General features: G+C 41.1%; 1 protein-coding gene across 2 annotated transcripts in view; it reads left to right on the forward strand.

Annotated features, from left to right (window-relative positions):
• The window catches only part of LOC103278655 (uncharacterized), a 356,515-nt gene that overhangs the window by 67,523 nt on the left and 265,695 nt on the right, over positions 1 to 23,297 (forward strand). For both annotated transcript variants that reach the window (XM_062978047.1, XM_008109290.3), the window contains exon 3: positions 22,428 to 22,475. In XM_062978047.1, the coding sequence (XP_062834117.1) occupies positions 22,428 to 22,475 (48 nt within the window). The remainder of the gene's footprint in view (positions 1 to 22,427; positions 22,476 to 23,297) is intronic.

Below are 23,297 nucleotides of genomic sequence, written 5' to 3' on the forward strand. Positions count from 1 at the left end.
TTTTGGCCATAAAGGCAGCCTTTGAAAATTGGAGACATTGGTTAGAAGGGGCCAAATTTCCCATTGAGGTTCATACTGACCATCGTAATTTGGAACATCTAAGAACTGCCCGCAAGCTAAATCAGAGGCAGCAGCGCTGGGCTTTATTTTTTGAGCGTTTTGACTTCCAGATCCATTATGTAACCCCAGCTCAGACCAAGCAAGCAGATGCTCTATCACGGAAACCAGAGTATGCTGCAGGGCGCAGAGAGACCTTCGAATCCCAATTGCTGCAGCCCGAAAACTTTGCCACGCTCACAGTGGGAAACACCAAATCCACTGCAGTTGAACCAACTCCCTTTACTCCAGGACCCCTTTGTGCTCAAGAAATTAGAGCCAGTCAACAGGCGGATGCCTGGGCTCAAGATCAAATTCGCCAAGGACTACGTTTCCCTTTCTCACTTAAGGACGGGCTATTATGCTACAGAAATCATGTCTACATCCCTCCAGGACCAGGCAAAGAAAAAGCACTTCATCTGTGTCATGACTGCAAGCCAGCAGGACATTTTGGGCTTTTCAAAACCATGCATTTGATCCTACGAGATTTCTGATGGCCCAAGATCCGCAAGGATGTGGAGAAATATGTCAATACCTGCCCGGTATGCCAGCGTTCCAAGACAAGAAGAGAGAAGCCCTCAGGGCTACTGCATCCCCTTCCTACTCCATCTCGTCCATGGGAGATAATTTCTGCGGATTTTATCACCGACCTACCACCCTCCCTTGGATATACCACGATCCTAGTGGTGGTGGACCTTTTCACCAAATTGGCCCACTTCATTCCTTGTGATGGCCTTCCCACGGCCAAACAGACTGCAGATTTATTCCTTCAGCATATTTTCCGGCTACATGGATTGCCCAAGAGTTTGGTCACTGACCGTGGATCTCAATTCACCTCTCGATTCTGGAAGGCACTACAACAACTACTGGGCATAGACTCTCGTTTATCTTCAGCTCACCATCCCCAAACAGATGGGCAAACGGAGCGCACCAATGCCACTTTGGAACAATACCTTCGCTGTTATGTAAACTATCAACAGGACAATTGGGCATCCCTATTACCTCTGTCAGAGTTTGCCTACAACAACGGTGTCCAGGCTTCAACCAAGGAAACCCCGTTCTTTGCAAACTACGGATTTCATCCACGTTTCTTTCCTCCTGTCATTGAAACCTCAGAAGTCCCCGCAGCGGAGGACTGGCTGCAAGAACTCACAGCGGTGCAACAACTATTGCTCCAGCAACTGGACCAAGCCAAGGAGGACTATAAACGCCACGCTGACAGTCATCGCCAACCAGGCCCCGAAATCAAGGTAGGAGATCGGGTTCTGCTGTCCACTCGCTTTTTGCCCTCCCACCGTCCCTGCCGAAAGCTAGATGCCCGTTTCATTGGTCCCTATCCAGTGGTGGCGCAACTTAACCCCGTGACTTTCAAACTCCAACTTCCACGCTCTATGCGCATCCATCCAGTGTTTCATCGCTCCCTGCTCCTTCCGGCGGATGGTGTGCGCCCTGATGCAGACCGGCCGGCCCCCACCCCTGTTTTGGTGGATGGGGAGGAGGAATTCGAGGTTCAGGACATTTTGGATTCCCGCTTCCACCGCCGCCGCCTTCAGTATCTCATTGACTGGGTGGGTTTTGGCCCCGAAGAACGCTCTTGGGAAGACGCTTCCACAGTCCATGCCCCCGACTTAGTCCGCCGCTTCCATCAGGCCTACCCTGCCAAGCCGTGGCCCCACGCCTCGGGAAGAGGGCCCATTTTGGAGAGGGGCCTTGAGGAGGGGGATAGTGTGATGTCTCATGGGCCATGTAGTCCCGTTCCTAGTACTATTGTGGCAGACGAAGAGGAAAACTTTGGTTTCCCACCGTTTCAGCCAGAATTGGAGCCCTTGCACCTGCAGGATGTTTGCCCTCCAGAAGTCAGCCAAACAAGCCTTGGGCAGAATTCTCCCCCGTTCTCTCGTAAGGTTAATTATAACCGAGATAGAGGCGCTAGGGAGGCGAATCGCCGAAGCGCCAGAATCGCTGCCAGACAATTAGCTGATTAAGCCTGTTTCCCTTGGGAAATCTTAAGGAGTCATGCATCTGGACACAGTATGGGTTTCACTTCTTGTTCCCCAGGGAAAGTGTTCCTTGGCAGGAAAACAAGATCCTATATAGGTGTTTACCTGCAAGGAGATCCTTGCGGAGTCAATTCGTCAGCTTCAGGTGTGAGATCGTGTGTGGACTAGGCTACTCCAGTTCCTTGTTTCCAGGACCTTGCCATGGACCTTGTTCTAGTTCCAAGCCTGCCTTGTTCCCCGGACCTCGCCTCGGACCTCGTTCTTGCTTCTTGCTTCTTGTTGCCACGTATCAAGTCTTGTTTGCCAAGAATCTAGTTTGTTTTCCAGCCTTGTTGTCAAGCTCCATTGGACTAAAGGACCCTGTCATTTCCCCACACTTGCTCGGCAAGTGTGTGTTTCGGTTATTGGATTATAACTTTGGACTCTAATATCTCATATTGGACATTGATTTCCTGGACTATATTTGACCTTTCCTGAAAGGTCTACTTCTGAACTTTATTCTTCACTTGTTTTTATTGACTTTATATATTCCTTTAATAAAGATATTAGATAGATTCTGGTCTCTGCGCATGGTTATTGGTGCTCTGCAGCCTGGGTCTTGACAGAAAGACAGACGCAGAGGCAATTTAACCTCCTCCTGAGGGGATGTTCGATTCTGGCCACAGGGGGGAGCAGATGCTATATCATCCACTCTGACCGCACTTCCTCATTCCAATGTCATAAATTAGTTAAATTTGCCTCCCCACTTTTTATAAGTGGTACCTTATCTCCTACTTGATAGATGCAATTATCTTTCGGGTTGCTAGGTCAGCAACGAGCAGGGGCTATTTTTTATTTTTAATTGACGGGTGCTCACCCCGCCACGGGCTGGCCTCGAACTCATGACCTCATGGTCAGAGTGATTTATCGCAGCAGGCTGCTCACCAGCCTGCGCCACAGCCCGCCCCCTACATACTTTTATGTTTAAATTACTGAGGAGGATTACAGATCGGTACAGAATTCACATGACACCTTACCACACTGTCATTTTGATGCATGATAACTTATCTACAGTCTTTTTTAAAGAAACATACTGTGTAGCCTCCTTAGAAGGATGCCTTATTAAAATGCAGTGGAAGTGATAACATATTTTAATGCTACTCCGTACAAAAATATATGCATCTCTTTTTTATGGATAACACAGATAAAGCTAGGCCTGACTATCATTTGGGGGGGGGGGGAGTATAATTGGTGAGGATTTCGGTTTTTTGTTTGTTTTGTTTCGAATAGAACTCCCCAGAACTGCGCTAGATGTTCAGATAATGAACTAGAGATCTGAATGAACACAGGACAAAGCAAATGGCAAAATGACCCAATTCAAGTAGAGGACTTTGGGTACATAGATCTTAAGGTCTGTCATTGAATCCATGTATATTGAAATATATTTTGTAGTGCTGAACTCAGCATGATGGATAGCAGGCATATGCAAGCAATTAGGATTAACATGAGGTTTATTTCTGGCAGGGTTCTTTTTTCACAGGTAAATGGCAAATAAGAGCTCGGTCATGAGCATTTCCATCCTAGGAATAGCTGTACCTTTTGAGTGTAAGCACTGCACATGGTTAAGAATGTTGTTTCTTTTAATTTGGAAAAACCTTTCCAAAACTCTACCCAATATTTCTTCAAACATTTGGCACAATGAATGTAGGATTCTGACACTCTTCTCTATTTTTTATTAATGCACACTCATGAAGAAAATCACAAATTTAGAAAGAGCTTGATTATATACAGAGACATATATGAAAGGGAAGCAAATCTGACAGATGTTACTGTCCTTAGAAAGTTTCTTCCAGACTTGCTAGGTTTATCTAGCTGGGTATTTTGGATAAAATCAGCTTTAGTTCAACCTACTGTGTATTCTGAAGTGTTGTAGTAAAGAGGTGAAGTTGCAACAGTAACAAGATTAAGTAAAACATCCACACTATTTCCTGTGCTTTTCTATGCTTCCTCTTTGGTCCCTCATTTTGGTCATAGTCCAAGCTGAGTGTGTTGTTGAAAGTCCCCTTTGCTTCCTCACATGTCTGCTCCATTGATATATAAACTGGGTTGATCAACAGTTCAGGACCTGCCTATCTCCACGATCGCCTCCTCCCCTACGAACCTACACGGGCCTTAAGATCATCTGAAGAGGCTCTTCTCTCGCTCCCACCCCTGTCTCAGGTGCGGCTAGTGGGGACGAGGGAGAGAGCCTTCTCGGTGGTGGCCCCCCGGCTTTGGAACTCTCTCCCCAGGGAGATCAGGTTAGCTCCGTCACTGCCCATCTTCTGCCGTCAACTGAAGACATGGATGTTCTGGAGCACATTTGAATAAATAGCCCATCTGACTTAGTATCTACTCTATGTTTACAAATCTTAATAGCAACTTATCTGCTCCTCACTCTACATGCTATAGCATTTTAAGTGAAATTGTTCCCTTGTTCCTTCCTTACTCATTTTGATTTTATTCTTGGACCTGATGGAATGTTGTATTAGTCACCCTCTGCTGTGAGAACAATTTGATGTTTAAGTTTTTAAAGTAACTGTTATGTTGTTTTATATTGTACTGCATTGTTTTTAAATCTTATTCTTTTAGTAGATTGTGTGTATTATATGCTATGTGTTGTCATATTTTTCATTGTAAGCTGCCCCGAGTCCCCACAAGGATATGGTGGCAGGGTATAAAAATAAAGTTGTTATTGTTGTTGTTGTTGTTGTTGTTATTAACTTACAGATAGAAAGAACATTTTCTTGCCTTACCTCCTTCAGTCTTGTCAAGCAAGTGGCTAATCTGTCTCATTTCTATTATTGGAAGCTGACTGAAAGGAAATATTGAGGTGATTTTTTTTTGCCGGGGGGGTGGGGGAGGGGGTTGACTGTTTTACTAAAACTTCTAGACATATACATGTGGAAATAAGGTACTCAAGTTTTCTTCTCCCCCCCCCCCCACCCCTTTCACTCCTTTTCATTTACATATGGTGGTGGAAATGTCTATAAGTAAATTCAGTTGCATATAATTGGTGGAGACTGGCAAGGAGAAGATAGTTGATTTTAAGGATTGTTTTTACTGTAATTGATGTTTTTCTTGGATAACTGTTTTATTGCTGTGTTTTGATATTTGATTGTTTTATCGGGCAAGGCCCCATGTAAGCCGCCCCGAGTCCCTTCGGGGAGATGGGGCGGGGTATAAAAATAAAGTTATTATTATTATTATTATTATTATTATTATTATTATTATTATTATTATTATTATAGGATGCTTTATGTGGGACTTTTTGGTGACATTTAATAAAATTACAATAGAATTTAAGAAGAAAAACACATGGCTACTAATTTTGAGAAGTATTCTTTTGAAGACTATTTTGAAGACTTATTTGCCATTTTAGAGTTATGCGAAAGAACTCAGCATGAAGGATAGCAGGGATATGCAAGCAATTGCTTTATTAATGCTCTGCATTTATAATCGTACTCGTTTAGTTTGGGCTCCACCTTTATTTATGAGCTGAAATTGTTTAGTGCCTTGAAATGCTGATGTAGATCTTCACACTTCTTCCACTTTCATCCATTTTATGTTCAAGTAGCTTCTGAGCATTTAAATCTCTCGTTATTTCCACAGACGCACTGGGACTTCTGTTCCTCTTACAAAGAGGTTCTGTGTTTATGAATTAGATAATTAAAGAAATGTTAATCTTCTGCTCTCCTGCTGTTGGCACCAGAGAAATTATTGGAACGTGGGCATGAATCGCACATGGCCAACAGTAATCAGAGAACCTCAAATATTCACAGAGTAAACTTTCACTGGTGAAAAAATGTTCAGGAAGACTGTCTGTGAGGTTTCTTTGCACTTCCTATACAGGCAGTCCACAAGTTACAAACATCCAACTTTCATAGAACTCCTACAACCTTACTGCATGGGCAAAATTGCCTGTCCTATAACATTTTCCCCTCACCTCAAGGATGGAACTCACCAGATTCCATCAGATCTACTTCCAATGGGGCTCCGTCCCTGAACTGGGGTGAAAATGTCATAAGAGGTAGCAAGGAGAACATGGGAGGCTTCTCGTGTTCTCACTGAGAAGAACAGGGGGAAACTGGGCAGTGACACTTTCCCCCGTGGGATACATAAGGGGCAATGCGGGTTGCAGGGCAACGGGTTCCCTATACTGCCCACCAGATTCACCACAATGCATTGTGAATCCCCCTGCTATTGCCCATAATTCTGACCTCAATGTGCTGAGGTCTTTGGTTACAAACAGGAGTGAGACAACAGGAAGTGAAAGGAAATCTACTCCTGGAAGGGAAATTCACTTCTGTAAGAATTATCATAGGAAAAAGGTATCTCCACTGAAGCTTTATCATCAATTCTGGTTTCAACAACCCAAAAATTTCAAAACAACTCTGCCTCTAGAACCTAGCAGAGTTTTGGAATTGGAATTTGAAGAATTTTCTATGATTGCACACATTTCTTCATACATTTCTTCATACACCAAAATTTGTCTTCACTGACAACTTGGTCAATACTAAGAGAATAAAGACCTGGTTATTGGCAAATGTTTCATCTGTCACTGGTCTGTTGAACATGCAATAGTGATACAACCCGTGTGCAAATTTTCTTTCACATAAATGCTATAAATATATTATGAGTGTGTAAATGGTAAGTCTGAGGAATAAGAAGCTCATGCTAAAGTTTAGGGCCTTATGTCATTTTGGTTTCCTGACAGTTGTATTTACAGATCGGTTCCAAGACTGGGTGGTTTGCTTGTAATATATTCTAATTAGATAACAGATGATATTAAGGAGTTTAAAAAAATTCCTTAGGAAAGTAGAAATGTGCTTCAGTCTGTCACCCTCAGCATGAAGATGTATGGCGAAAGCATAGCAGGGCTTGCTTCATCCTAGGATTCCGAGAACGGTGTCTTGGCACACACTTCTCCACACGTGTTTGTCATATCTAACTTATTAAGCAATTGAATTTAGTAATAATGACTGTAAATTAACCATCTGTCAAAGATAAGAAATGTCTAACTTAACCCTCGGGCTGCCACAGATGCTTTCGTCTGATGCCCGCAACATTCCATTGGTTGCCAAAAGGAGGAAATGGCAGTCACCCAAAAAGTCTCTTTTTTACTCTATGTATCTGACAAATGGTTGGTGGTTTCTTTGCCCCTTCTTCACTTTTAAAAATCTATGTTGCTTTCAGCAAACTTTAACCTTTTTTAAAGTAAAAGTTATTTAATTTTTTGCAAATAGGTTTAAAAATGAGAATTGATGCAGTTCTGATATTGGAAAGGTCTTTTTAGCTCTTTCTGTCTAAGAGAAATTGTAGCTTTTATGCTTGAATCTTGAAAAGAGCTGCTGAATATATATAAACCTATCTTACTAATTTTTTCTATCATTCTATTACTTATTGATTTACTCAAGACAATCATACTTTTTTGTGACTGCACATATTTAAGTAGTTTTTGATTTGTTTATATATTACTGTCGGCACTGAATATTTGCCACTGTGTATTTTGTTGTAAGCTGCCCTGAGTAGGGACTCAGGGAGATAGGGCGGGCTATAAATAAAGTTTCATTAAGTCATTAATTCATTTAATAAAAAGAGTTAAATGATAAGGTTGCCTTCCCTTTCCCTTTTCTTCCCAGCTGGAAAACAGTCAAAATGTTCATGAAACTGGGCCCCGATAAAGTGATTTTTTAAACCACAAAAGTTTTTTTTATTGAAACCCCTAGAATCCTTCACTTTCCAACTCTTCTAAGCTACCTTTGTTAGTAACGACATACACCCTTGCTGGTGGCAGCATTATTAGCATTTATAAAGTGAACTAGATTTTCTGATTAACTAGGATCAAAACCACCTGATTATATTGTAAATACACTGAATTATTCTAATCTGTAATTTATCAGAATAGGAATAACCTTGGTTTTTTTTTATCCTAAAGTAGTTACAGGTTATGCACTAAAGACAGATTAGACGTAGGCAGTCACAGTGAGTCCAGAAGTGACTTTTGCGCTTTCCTGGACCTTTGCAGTGTTCCCAGTCAATTCTGGTTTCTAACAAGTCCACTCTTCCTAAAAATTCCAGGACATTATTATATTTGAAAGTCAGATTGAACCCCTATAAGTTTCTGACACTGCAGTTTGCATTTGGGGAGCTATTTTTTCAGGGTTTGGTGATGGAAGACTCAGTGGAGCTTTAGGAGACTGTACCGGAGGTTCTGGGAAAACCACATGTAGTATCTAGACTCCACCTTGTCTAAGTTTGGCTTAGGCAACAGAGCATGGGGGCAGTTGGGCTTCCATTGACAGTATCAACTTCAAGAGAATCTATAGTTTGCAGCAATGGGAGATCTATGGTTCTTTTAGTATTTTCAACCCACAGATCACATAATTGCTGACCATATATCTTACTGACTGATGCTGGTATGAGGAAGAAACCCATCAGCCATGGGTTTCCCATCTTTGCCTCATTAGGAATTCAACCTTATCCAGATGACATTGAATACTATTTTTCTGGCATTTGAACTACACAAGAACAGAACTCCAATTGTGTCAATAGCCAGCTTGGGTTTATTGATCCTCCTCCAGTCCCTCACTTATTCCAGATGCTGCTTTATCATATCTATTTATATTAGTTTGGAACTTTTTAAAAGGGCAAAAGGGAGACAGAAAACTGGAAACTAAGTTTTCAAATGGAGTAGCATTGATATCTAGACGATAAGGAGGGGGGAAAAAGTAGATAGGGCTGCTTGCAATAAAATGTCCAAAGAGAAAAGTGAAACTATATGAATTGATGATTTTTCCAAGGCATAAAGCATAGGAAAGGGATTCTGGATTCATATTGGAGCCATTTAAATATTCGTTTAGGGATGATTCTTATAGAATGAAAACATCTGCATGCACTTAAAGGGGGATGAAACCAGGAATGGATAACTTCCAGTAGCCACAGAAATACGTTGGACCAACCCCCAAATTCCTAGCTGTGCTACCACACTGCCCAATATGTTGCAGTTAAAAACTGTACATTTATATATGGGGGTGGGGAAGGTGGTTAAACATGCCCCTTAATTTTAAGAATTAATAGTTTCTTGGAGCACACATATCTTTAGCCAAGTGCAACTAGCTTGTAGTTTTGCAATTCTTCTGCTGCTTGGGGGACATTGAGACTCTATTAGGATTATCCAGACCAGCAAGAGACTGACATGTGTCCCCCTGGCTCCATTTATCCTAACTCCAATTGTAATTTTTTTTTTGCTATTGTTTAGGAGAGATATTCAGAAAATTTTCTGATTTCCACCTTCTTATTTCTCTGAAGCCAGTGCCATTTTTCCTGAAATTCCTACATTTACTCTGTTTTACATGGTATTCCCATCTGATTCACCTAAGGAGGAATCAACTTCTGCTCTGTGATTTGCTTATATCTTTAAATCTAAGGAAACTTGGGTCATTGCATATAGAAGAATCCAAACAACTGTAATAGCTCCAGGGCTATTTAAATCTGCTCATTCCATCTTGTAGTCTGTTTGGAAGAATTAAGTAGCTCTCCGTGGAAATAAGCATGTCAGCAAAGTGTTTGTAGGGGACAAATATCTGCATACATACACTGCCCAAATCAAAATTAAGCTGAAGCACTATCCACAGCAGGAAGTCATTTGACAGCAAAAATGTTAGCCAGTTCTGTTTACTGATCGATACATGAAATGACCTTGTGCATTTATAAACAGCAAAAATCTTATGAAAGCAGTAGGCCCCATCTAGTGATAGAATTGAGATGCTCCTATGCTCACTAATAATCAGCATAGGTGAGCCATTGGTATTCAGAGATGTATCTTGACAAAGAATTTACCTCAATCCTGATCCAGATTGGGCTACTCCAGATCAGCACTGCTAGTAGCTACACTGACAGCCTCATATCCAGCTCAGGAGCTACATAGAGGCTACACGTTGTCCTCCAAACCATCCCAGTGGCTGCATGTTGACTGAATTGGTGAGCAGTGCTGAAACCAGTCCAGAGCCATCCACCTGCCACCCGTGTCTTTCCCCCTCTAACTTACCTTAGCTGTGCTCATTGTGTATCAAAATGGTAACAGACACTGCTCAATGCACTGGTATGATAATATTCAGTTTGCTGAGGAGACAGATGGCTCTCCCCTGCTCCTCCTCAAATCTTTTTGGCACACTAGATGTTATCATTCCAGGCACTGAAGAGTATCTACACTGTTCCCTCACTTATCGCTGGGGTTAGGTTCCAGGACCACTCGCAATAAGTGAAAATCTGCAAAGTAGGGACACTATATTTATTTTAATATTTATACATTATTTTAGTAGTTATACACTTTTTAAAGTCTTTATCAACCAATTATGTGTTGATAAATTGCCTCCTTCTCCTCTCATTGCTGCTTGGGCTCCTTTTCTCTCCCATTGACTTCTCCTTCCTCCCTTCCTTAGGCTGTAAATTGTAATTTTTAATGATTTATAATAGTCTTTTAGAGTTTATTGAAAAACCGCGAAAGAGCGAATCCGCGAAAAGTGAACCGCGAAGTAGTGAGGGAACACTGTACTACCATTTTGGTACCTGGTGAGCACTGCTAATGTAAGTTAGAGGGGGACAAGGTAAGTGCCATGTCCTCTTCCTGGGCTCTATGAACCTGGAGAAAAAAGATGGCATATATTCAGTTGTGCTGCTTCCACAAATGTGGCAGCATGTAAAGTCCTTCAGAACTTTTCTTCAGGCTTTGATAATACAAAATGTGGAGCACTGGTGAAAGAATAGCATTCCAAAATTCTGGACAGACATAGTGACCATCACCCCATGCTCCCTCTCTCCTTCCACCATCACATGGTGGGATGAGACATTGGCGCCCTTTCCCTGTCCCCATCAATGGGGAAAGGGCCACAAGGCATGTTGCTGCATTGTCCTTTCCCCCATCAGATGGAGGAAAAAGCAAAAACACTTGGGGAGCTCAATTGGAGCTACCCAAAACATAACTCACCTTTTGTCGTGGCGGAGGAAGCATCTTGCAGTGCTTCCTCGGCACTTCAGTCATCAATGTTGTGGGGCATGCCAAGTGTCACGTGATAGTGCTTGGCAGGCCCCATCCCAGAAGTGGAGAAAGGGTCTGATTTGCCCCAGTGTGATGAGGTGGTAAGCCATGAATAGCTTTAGAGCAAATGTGCGGAAATAACACAGCAGATCTGGACCTAGATCATGGCCAATACCAATGAAGCATCATGCTCTGCAGATGTGAGGTTCTGGTTAAGATATTCTGGTGGCCATTTTAGCCTATTCCAGGGGTTCTTTTTGTTTATGTTTTGGGTTGCAGGAGTATACACACCTCAGCCTGTGTGCTGAATGAGCTTAACAGAGTGGGCTATGTCAGGATTTGGAAAATACTTGGCCTTTCTAAGTGATAGCAGAATTAATATCTCTGGCCTAACCACCCGTAAAAGTGCTAAACCTCTGTAATTAGAGTGTTGTGGTTAATGAAATGGGAGTAGTTATACTGGTAATTTTGATGAGGGACTGATGGTATTTTGGAGTGTGTGTTGGAGATTTGCTGTTGTGAGTAGAAGCTGTAAATGGGTTGCTGTGAGTTTTGCGGGATGTATGACCATGTTCCAGAAGCTGTAAAGTTTGTATATTTTGTATACTGCTGCAACAAAGGGAAAAAAGAGCCTTCCTGCTTATTTGGGAAAGAATAAAAGTCTCTGCATGCTTTCTTGTTCGAGTAGAAGACCACTATAACTGTGCTTTTGGATACCTGGTTCCTTAACTGGAACATGTGTGTGAAAAGTACAACCAGTGGTGTCATCTCTAGTTACACCATTGTAAATGCTGCATCTGGATTCTAACTTTTGTGTTCTAGAGGCTGAAAAGTAATTTTTGCTGTTGCACTAAGCAAAGAAGGTTAGTTTCAGTCTAGTGGCCATGACAAGCACACATTTGGAAACAGCATCAGTTGTCACATGCTGACTATTACTACCCAGTGGCACAGTGGGCTAAACTGCTGAGCTGCTGAATGTACTGACTGAAAGATCAGTAATTCAAATCTGGGGAGTGGGGTGAACTCCCGCTGTTAGCTCCAGCTTCTGCCAACGTAGTAGTTCGAAAAAATGCAAATGTGAGTAGATCAATAGGTACCACTCCAGTGGGAAGATAATGGCGCTCCATGCAGTCATGTCAGCAACATGATCTACCGTGTTTCCCTGAAAATAAGACAATGTCTTATATTAATTTTTGCTCTCAAAGATGCGCTAGGTCTTATTTTCAGGGGATGTCTTATTTTTCCATGAAGAAGAATTCACATTTATTGTTGAACAAAAAATGAACATTTATTATATACTGTACAGTAGTTGTCATCACAAACCAGCATAACCAAACAAATTGTGAATCTTATCAAGAATTTCTTGTTACTACCATTATTTCAATGTACAACTGGTATGTACCAATCCTGCATGCTCTGGAGTTCTGTTTGGCAGGCATGCTTCCAAACAAAAACTTTGCTAGGTCTTATTTTTGGGGGAGGCCTTATATTTCGCAATTCAGCAAAACCTCTACTGGGTCTTATTTTCTGGGGATGTCTTATTTTTGGGGAAACATGGTAGGAGGTGTCTACAGACAATGCTGGCTTTTCAGCTTAGAAATAGAGATGAGCACCAACCCCCAGAGTCGGACACGACTAGACTTAATGTCAGGGGGAAAACCTTCACTTTTACCTTACTACAGTATAGAAAATGAAAACGAGGAGAAGTGTTTATTTTATTGTTTTTAGTTTGAAAATAAATAATTTACACTATGTTTGAAAATATGGTCTCTTCCCCCACACCTCCCTCCGCATTGCTTAACCTCTGTTCTTTGCAAGGTGACTAACAATTGCACAAGATGTCTGACCCATGGGACAAAATGAAGACATTCTCTGCTGTCACTTTTTATTTCAGCTGTTGTTGCTTTTGAACTTTTCAAATGTAGATTTGAGCAATTCAAATGCTGTGAAATAGAATACTCTTCCTCAGTTCTTTACAGCTGCTGGAATACCCTTATCCCTTCTTGGTTGTAAAAATGAAACTATGAGATTTGATTATGCTGTACTGAGGATGTTTTACCATAGTTAGTGATGGACACATCAAACAGGAACCATGCTGGGGGAAAAACTGTTCCTGTATATTGGAATAGTAAATCAGAATGCTTTTGTATTTGCTTATCCTCTTGGTTACAGTATAATACAAGGAACTCATATTTCAAAATTGGCTGAAGTTTTCTTTTCGGAGACCAACTATGCCTCCTTGCTTGCTAGACATGTTTCCTGTTAGCACTTTAGGGAAGTTTTGAAAAAGAAAATAGATTCATGCACATGACTATATCTTATCTGAAATGCCTGGGCCCAGAAGGGGTTTGGATTTTGGATTTTTTCCCTGACTTTGGAATACCTGTAGTTACATTTACATATAAAATGAGATATCTTGGACATGGAACCCAAGTCTAAACAGGAAATTTATTTATGTTTCATACATACCTGATTATATACATACCCTGAAGGTAATTTTCTCCAATATTTTAATTTTTTTCATCACAAAGTCTCTAGAGCATCCTTTAAGAGAAGTGGGAGTAGATTATAGGGAGAAACTGAAATCTACAAAAATAATCTGCCCACCTAATTCCTTCATTGTATGTACATCATGATTGAGCATTGACCTGGATCCATCTCATAGTAAATAATTTTAGAAATGTTTCTAGTCAATTTCTTTGTTTAAAAGGTATACAACATCACATGGGCTTTCATCCCCGTCCTAGGACACTGATGAGACGCAGCCAGGACGAAACCCACTGGAGCCCATCACATGATGAAGGGTTACTTCCAGCAGGGCTGCTCCGTGCCTGTTACTTCTCACCAGCATGTTAAGCACCGGTCCTGAGAACACGGTGACTATCTGTGTTCTCATAGGACAAGCTGGGGCAAGCGTGGGAGTAAGCTGAGGCCAGACAGAATTCAGAGGGTGATATGGGGTGCTGTCCAACGATGTACCCCACTGCCCAACAGATTCACCACATTTACCCCTATTATCTCCCTACTTAAGGACCTCCATGTGATGAGACATTCAACACTTTTGTTTATGTAGCTTCTATGGCATTCGAAAGGAAGAAAGAAATACCAGCAAGTTGTGGTTGGCTGGGTTCAAGTGGACCAAGAAACTCATCACAAGCCAAAGAATTTCAGCATGAGAAAGATTACTTTAGAAACAGAGTGACTACCTTTTAGATGCAGATGCCAGCATGGTGCAGCTTGATAGAAGTGGTTCCTCAGAACCTGAAACAAATACACAGTTGATGTAGGAACCTACATTCAATTCCACAAACACTTCTAGTATTGCAGGTCACTAGCAATATTTGCGGAGACAATATCATGCCAAATTCCAATTTGCAAAATGTGCAACCACCAAGAGGAAGGCAGCCCAAACTACTAGCTATTAAACATGTTAATTGAAAATACAGTATTTAATGGTTTGTTTTATGTCTTCCTTGATTATCAAAAATGATCTATAGCTATGTTGTATCAAACCATGCTCCTCCCCTTGAACTGTATACTGATTTTGTTCCTGCACAGTTTTCATTCCCATTTGTCATTTCACTATACCATGCTGTTTTCAACTCAAAGTTACTTAGATACTGGTTTTTTACTCATATATTTATATACTATCCAATGTCACCATTTTTCAGGGTTGAGTACAGACAAAAAGCTATTTAAAACAATTTAAAATAGTAAGTGCAATTTTAAGCATTTTAAAACAGACTGAGATACATAAATATGCAGTATTTCTTGTCAGATAAAAATCTACAAGCCTGTTAAAAACCAAAGTAAGCATCATACTAAAAGTGTACTTGCACACTGTTCCTCTTTTTTAAGAACAATTAATTGCAGTCAAAAGGAATGGAGGCGAGTGTCTTATAACAGCAACAAGAGGCGAGGGGAAGTTTAATTCATTTTTCTGCAGTACTATCAAATAAATATATATTGTTGAAGGCTTTCATGGCTGGGATCACTGGATTGCTGTGAGGTTTCAGGTTGTATGGCCATATTCCAGTAGCATTCTCTCCTGACATTTCACCTTTATCTGTGGCTGGCATCTTCAGAGGTTCTGTTGGCAGTGATGCAAGTGGAATGTCTATTAGTGCTGTGCGATCAATATAAATGTTTTTTAAGTCATTACAGAATTAAGGGATATGGCATTTTGTTTCTAAAGTGTTTCTAAAGTCTTGTTAGTAAAAAAAGTTACTATAATGATAGTAACAAAATTGCATTACTATTTCGTTAAATTAATTGCACGTGTGTGTGTGTGGGGGGCTTCTGGGGCTCCTTTCTCCCTCATTTTTAGAGCTATGATGGTGAATTTTACTACAATGGTACTACATGTTTAACACTGTATCCTTCCTCCCCCCTCCCCCGTTCCATCCCCCAGAGGCTTGGTTTGCATTTTTTCATAGTTGCAGGAATAGCACCTCTTTGCATTTCCTCCAGGGCTGTTGCAGATTCTGCAGCAACCTGATAGTTTAGCCATTAGCAGAGTTTGTAGCCTGTTCGCAAAGCTTTGCTGCTGGCAGCCTGCTAATGTATCCTTTTGTTCTGGAGACCGCCCCTTTTCCTGGGGAAAGAAGGCTCCATTTGAGAATCCTTTTGCCTTCTAGACTGAAGAAGAAAGAACTTAGATGTGCTTGAGTGGCCAAGCCAGGCCAACTCTGACAAAGCCATCGTAAGTACTGACCTGCCTTTAAAACCAGTGCCGAGCATAGATAGGGAAAGATCTGTTCTTTCTAAAAAAATAGTAGCTTAGCACTGGGGCAGAGAATATCTCTGGATTTCTTTGCCACTGGAAGAAGCCCTACCAACTTTGCCTCAAAAACTAACTTTGAGCTTAGATAGTTATAGACCTTTTTGATAGCAGCTCAGGGCTAGAATAAAGAGTATCTTTGGTGGAAGTTAACCCAGCTACTAAAGGGGAAAAGCAAGAAAGGAACATCTGCAAGGTTTTATAAGTTGACTGTTTATATTTGCAACCTGAATTACGTGTACCAAGTCTGCCAAGGACTTTGTGAAAATAAAATTTTGTTCGTTTGTTCAACTTGAAGTGCCTTTGGTTACTGGGATTTCCAGAGCTTCTAAGTAAGGCCCCCGCAGTTCATCTGGGCAAAGGAAGAAGCACATCTTAAAGCTTTAAAAGGTGCCTGGGTGTGACGGCATAACACCAACTTCAGAACATTTCACTCATTTATTGATTTTTGGGGAATTCTTTTGGCTTTTAACCAAAAAATCTAAAATAAAAAAAAAAAACTACAAGAGCTAAGTTCAAGAATTTCTCTACAATTGCGCAACATAACCAGGGCATCATTCCCCCTAAGTTTCTTTTCTAGAAAAAAAACCTTTTTAGCTGCTATGGCTGGCTGGGGTGGAATGAGGTGGGGTCCACACTTGGAGGACTAGACACATTTTCCACTACAAAGAAAAGCCCATCAAGTGTCAGAATGTTTGGGTTATCCACAGATTTTTAGTAAATTCTTAATGTTTCTAGAAATAAAATTAAAGGTATCCCCCATAGAATCCCTGTGAAAGTGGGAAAATAAATAAATATATAGTTTTTCTCTAAGAATAACAAGTATGGTCCACAGATGCCAAAAGACATTCCTAGGAATCTCCAGGTCCACTAGCTGAGCTATGGCCATTATTCCTATGACTCGAGGCAACACAACAGTACTATACAATGTCATGTGATTCCATGACCACTTCAGGACAGACCCTCTAAAACTAGAACTCCAAGAAACCTCAAAAAAGAACAAGCAAGCCCCTGATTGCCAGTGCCTTTCTCAGTATCTCTACAGCATGCAAAGCTTCTCTCTCTCCTTCTCTTTTCCCAGTGTGAATAGTCAGCCTCAGCTACAGTAAGCTAATAGCTATAAGCTAAGCAGAAGCTAATGGAGTCTCTGTCACTCTTCTATGATGCAACCCTGTGCCCTATGCCTGCCTGCCTGGAAAGCTAACCTGGCATGAAGCTCCTCTCTCTTTCCCTTCCCTATCACAAGTGGAAAGTGATTTAAAGAGCAATGGCTGCAGCCCTACCTCCACATCTTCTCCCCGCCACCCCCCCTCTCAGCCCCGATTGTCTGAGAGGCATGGCAACTTTTTGGTTTTGTCTTTCAGTAGTTCTTGGTTGCTCTGTAAATTAAAATTGCATGACAGAGAGTTACGAATTTACACAACTTACAAAAAATACTAAACTTTCAATTCTTTATTTTTTGGCAAGGACAATGCCCGAGTGTTGAATTTCACATCGTAAGTACATATGTAATGAATTTGATCAGACTTATGGCAAGTTATGAAAATTTTGCAAAATCCTAATTTATGTGTGTGTGTGTGTATACATACATACATACATACATACATACATACAGTAGAGCCCCGGTTAACCGAGCTCCAGTTAACCGAGTGTCCGTATTATACGAGGCTCCGCCCGGGGCGCCCTTCCCTCTCCCTCTCTTCTTGAGTTCGAGAGAGGGAGAGGGAGGAGGAAGCACCCTGCAATCGCTGCTGCCTAGCAACACTTGCAGGGTGTTTCCCAAGGGGTGAGCCCTCATCAGGCCTTTACTGAAGGGAAGGGTTTCCCCTTCCCTTCAGTAAAGTCATGGGACTTTGGAGAAATGAGGCTCCGTTTGCAGTTGAGCAGCGGGTGCCGCGTTTCCCCAATCCCCATCAGGCCTTTACTGAAGGGAAGGATTTCCCCTTCCCTTCAGTAAAGGCGCTGGGCCAGGCCTCCCTATTATCCAAGGGATCCGGCTATCTGAGGTGCGGCCTTCCCATTTAACTCAGATAACCGGAACTCTGTAGAATGTCCAGGGTGGGAGAGAGAACCTTTGTCTGTTTAAAGCAAGTGCAAATGTTGCAATTAGCAAGCTTCTCCTCCTTTAAGTGTTTGTTTAGTCATCCTGCCTTTTTCAAGTTTAGGACAAAGGATAGCTTAAAACAGTCAAAATAAACCAAGCTAAAAAATTATTTATTTATTTATTTATTTATTTATTTACAGTATTTATATTTCGCCCTTCTCACCCCAAAGGGGACTCAGGGCGGATCACATTAAACATATAAGGCAAACATTCAATGCCATAACATAGAACAGAGACAGACAGACGCAGGCACTGGGCTGGCCTCGAACTCATGACCTCTTGGTCAGAGTGATTTGTTGCAGCTGGCTGCTAACTAGCCTGCACCACAGCCCAGCGCAATTCACAACATACAGAAGAGAAAAGGCAGTAAAAGCATCAGAAAATGAAAAACACTTGAAAACATTAATTATGAAAACAACAATTGCAATAAACAAAGCTATACCACATTATGCCCTTTGAAAGAACCTATTATCAAAAGTCTGTCCGAATGAAAAGCCTTTTTATTGGCTTGTTGTCAGAATAGTGTCAGAATAGCCTGCCTAGAAATGGAGCTCCAGAGCCTGGGAGCAACAATATATGACCTCATCAGATGTGGGAAGAATCGGTGGCATGCTCCACTTCACCACCGCTTTAAGCAATGGAGCCTGCTGGCTCCTATTACATGATGCACTACAATGTCTGGCTGGTCTCCAAGCTTGAAGGAGTGGTGAAGTAGAGCATGCCATGGTGGATCAATGGGGAGAAGCCAGATGGTCGACACTCCCCCCCCCCTTCATGGATTTGCCCCCGCCGGTAAGCCAAGCAATGTGGGGTGTGAGGCGATGGGTTCCCCATCCCTGCAATGATGCATGGTGATTCCAGCAGCCAGTGAAGAGGTTCTAAGAAGGCTTTCTCCCATGTTCACACCAGATGTACCCATGAGTGTTGTAGGGTCAAGAGAAAGGAATCCTTACAAGCTTTCTCTATAAGCTTTCAAAACATATGCAGGTTCACAGTAGGCCCTCCACTTCTACAGGCATTAGGAGTGCAGGGAAAGTGGAAAGACCATGATTTTTTTAAAAAACTATTTTTTTTTACCTGAGAGGACCCCACCCTTGAAATCTCTAGGTTCATGGCAAGGCAGTGCTCACTTTCCATCAGACCTAGAGATTAGAAGTTGACAAGAGATTCCTAGAGGGAACATAATAATCAAATCCATGGCTATTAAAATACGCAGAAGTTAACACTGTAAATGTAGAACATGAACTCTATATAGTTCTTCATATAACCTGGATCTAACTATATAGGGGTTTAAAGGGCATTACCAACATTTTTGAACTGTGCTGCCCCAAAACCCACAACCAGTGGAGCTGTCGCAACAAGAAAGTTTTGACTCCCTTAAACTGCCCTGGTTAACAGTCAAATGCTCAAAAAAGTGTCCCCACATAGAGCACATTACAGTAATCCAAAAGGGATGCAACTAATTCACACAAAGATGTATGATTTACTGCGATAGTCAACTTAGACCCCATGTACATTGACCATTTAATACAATTCAAAGCTAGCTTCAGACTATGATGGCCAGACAGCAAAATCCCACAAAAGTGTGCAAAATAAAGTCCTTAATGCCCATCAGAGCTCTGTGGTTTGTGTTATCACCACCCAGCCCTTAAATTGGTTCCAGGATTTCCTTTGTAATCATCTGCATGGAGAAACCATTTCAATGCCAGTTTGAAACTGCAGTAAATGGTAAGCGTAGATGCAGACTCTATATCATGTCCAGTTTGGCCCTGAGAGGACATGTTTAATAGCTGAGCTGAGATCTGAACATCTATCATCCATAGTCTACCTAGTTTCCCATAAAGGCCTGTACACGACACAATAGCATGCAGCAACGCCATATGGCTGTCCCCATTCAACCTTGAAAAAGACTTTAAGAATACCTTTAAAAAGGGAAATATTTGTTCTTTTAGGTTTTGCCAAGATTAAATGAAAATATTACTCTTCTGAAAGAGAGTTTGGAGGCCCATGGGAGACATCACTCTAACTGTGCCAAAGATGGTTTTCTTCCCACCTCTTCTCTTCTTTTCCTTATGCATTTCTTTATTAATAAAAGCCACATTTTGTTTTTAAAACAAAACAGATTGGTCCAGCGGCACAAAACAATAATGCAGCGAAGGCACAAGTTCATTAAACAGGAATACAGGGATTGGGTTACTAATTTGATGCTTTTAATTTCATGTTATAAATTACATCCTTTCAGAAGGTAGAGAAAAATATTTCCCGTGACAATGGTTACCTACAGACAGTAAGGTTATATATTACTCTGGGGAAATGAAAAGTTGAGGGAGGTGCTAGAAATTACTCCTGCCACTGTGGTGTTTACTCAAAAACAAAGAGCAACTTCTGTATATCAAATTTTGCTTTATACGTACCCTTCAGGAAATGGAGTACATCTTGCACAACTGATTTTATCAAGTTTTGCAAAAGTGCTAGAAAGAAGTTGGCTGTTGAACTCAACAAGCAATAAGTTGAGGAAATAAAATAAACTAAAATGCAAATGGAGAAGCAAGAATACTTCCATTGTGCAAACAAACCAGAAGGATTTTTTTTTGCAAACTATATTAAGCAGGATGAATATTTTTTAAAAAGAATAAAGAATGGATGGAGAAAGTAATTAATTTCTATTAATCCTGGTGTCGATTCACACTACACACATGTATTCTATTATTCCATTCTGACCACCAAGTTTCCATCCTATCGAATTCTGGAATTACTAGTTCAGAGAAAGGCATTTAGATTTTTCAGCCAGAGAGCTTCTCTAGTGCCTCTGATCAAACCAGAAACCACAGGATTTCACTGGATGGAACCATGGGAGTCAAAGGAGAATCATTGTACTATAATTCTGTAGTGTGAATTACCCCTATTCAAAACAGAGAAACCTTTAATGCTGGGAATAAGTCTCACTGAACACGATGGGATTTAACTTTTGAGTAACCATCTCTAAGCTTGCCTGAATAAAGAACACCTTTGGGGCCAAATGCTGCCCCGTGGATTGTTTGGGGCATCTAGACTCCACATCTGATATCCAAAAGAGTAAATAGCTTCCTTTGAAAGTCACCAGAAGTATGTCAATTTATGTTTAGAATATGTTGTAGGACTACCTGAAAAATACTGATTGATCAAAACTAGAAACAAAATAAAAATTAAAATAATTGATTTTCTGAACTTTTGTAAAGATGCTTTTTTCATGTCAGAAGCTACTTGAGAACCCCCCCCCCCCCCAGTGGGGGGCTTCTTTAATGTCTTTGCATGAGGAGCTGACAGACGGGAGCTCATCCTGCTCCCCGGATACGAACCACCGACCTTTCAGTCAGCAGTCCTGACTGGTCCAGATCCATCAGTTTGGTCCAGATCCATCATTGTTTGAGTCCACAGTGCTCACTGGATGTAGGTGAACTACAACTCCAAAACTCAAGGTCAAAGCCCATCAAACCCTTCTATTCTTTTCTGTTGTTCATGAAAGTTCTGTGTGCCAAGTTTGGTTCAATTCCATCATTGGTGGAGTTCAGAATGCTCTTTGATTGTAGGTGAACTACAACTCCCAAATGACAAAATCAATTTCCCCCTCCCCAACCCCACCAGTATTTAAATTTGAGCATATCGGGTATTTGTGCCAAATTAGGTCCAGTGAATGAAAATGCATCCTGCATATCAGATATTTGCATTACGATTCATAACAATAGCAAAATTACAGTTATGAAGTAGCAACGAAAATAATTTTATGGTTGTGGGTCACCACAACATGAGGAACTGTATTAAGAAGGTCATGGCATTAGGAAGGTTGAGATCCACTGGTTTAGCCCATTGCACCACTGGGAGCATAGCAGTTGTATAGCCTGAATCCATGTGAGGTGTGCTCCACAATTTCTGAGTATTTTTTTCTCAAAAATTTAAAAATAATATGTGATAAACTCCCTTTAAAAACCTCTTTAAATGTTTTATCCCACAAAAACTGCACCAGATATATATTTGCTTTGACAATGAAGGTTAAACATCATAAACCTGATTACTTCTCAAGGTTCAGAGAGACTCCACAGGCCTGGGCCCTGTTTTAAGCTGATCGTCCATTATCTTTTTGTGCCTTATTGACTTGAAGAGTAATTAAGAGCATTAGCATAAAATGAAAAAATTAAAATGCAAGAACGACGCCAATTATCACATATGAACCGCATTCAGAAACTGTTAAACATTCATTTTTCATTACTGATCTGGCCCTGTGAGCCTTTAATACAGCCAAGTAGATCATTTTAAAGTGTTTTCACATGCATATGGTTTTATATATTTTGTTCAGATTACTCATTTTAAATTCAGTTGTATTACTAAATGTCATTTCTGCTTTCTTTGTAGGGTTTCCACAATGAAAATGTTCCAAGATGCAAAGTGTGTACGGCAGAGGTAAGTCACCTATGATTTTTTTAAACTTATTTTAAAGAAGAAACCTGGTTAAGAGACAAATCAAAGAATTTTCTATCTGTGGCAAGGCACCATAGTTGTCTTCCTTCCAGCATTTCACAGATGAAAACCATGGTATGTGTTACCAATGAAGATGGGAAAATGTATCAATGAGTGAAAACAGGAGAAGCTGGAGCAGTTTGCTTTTGCCTGAACCTCACGGGAAGAGCAAAAGTCTATCTGTTCCTTTTCTTTCTGTGTTGTTAAGTTAATGGAGTAAAAACTACTTTTGTACTTTGAGCTCACTTTGCAGCCACTGGAATAAGCTGAGGTCAAAAGGGGAGAGAGTGAGGAGGAGATGAAAACTAGAATATTTTAAAAGTCAAATTTGAGATGATAGAAGATTCATTCAGAAAGTCTCTACCTGATCAGTTTATATTGGAACACATTGTGTGTGTAATGTGTTGTCAAAGGCTTTCATGGCCGGAATCACTGGGTCGTTGTGCATTTTCCGGGTTGTATGGCCATGTTCCAGAAGCATTCTCTCTTGATATTTCGCCCACATCCATGGCAGGCATCCTCAGAGGTTGTGAGGTATATTGGAAAACTAAGCAAGGGAGGTTTATACATCTGTGGAAGGTCCAGGGTGGGAGAAATGTCTCTTCTCTGTTGGAGGCTAGTGTGAATGTTGTAATTAATCACCTCGATTAGCATTAATGGCCTTGCAAGCTTCGTTCCTGCCTGGGAATCCTTTGTTCGGCAGTGTTAGCTGCCCCTGATTGATTCATGTCTGTAATTCCTCTGTTTTCAGAGTGTTGTTCTTTA

The sequence above is a fragment of the Anolis carolinensis genome, chromosome 4 (assembly GCF_035594765.1).
Source record: "Anolis carolinensis isolate JA03-04 chromosome 4, rAnoCar3.1.pri, whole genome shotgun sequence".
In the NCBI taxonomy this organism is placed as follows: Eukaryota; Metazoa; Chordata; class Lepidosauria; order Squamata; family Dactyloidae; genus Anolis; species Anolis carolinensis.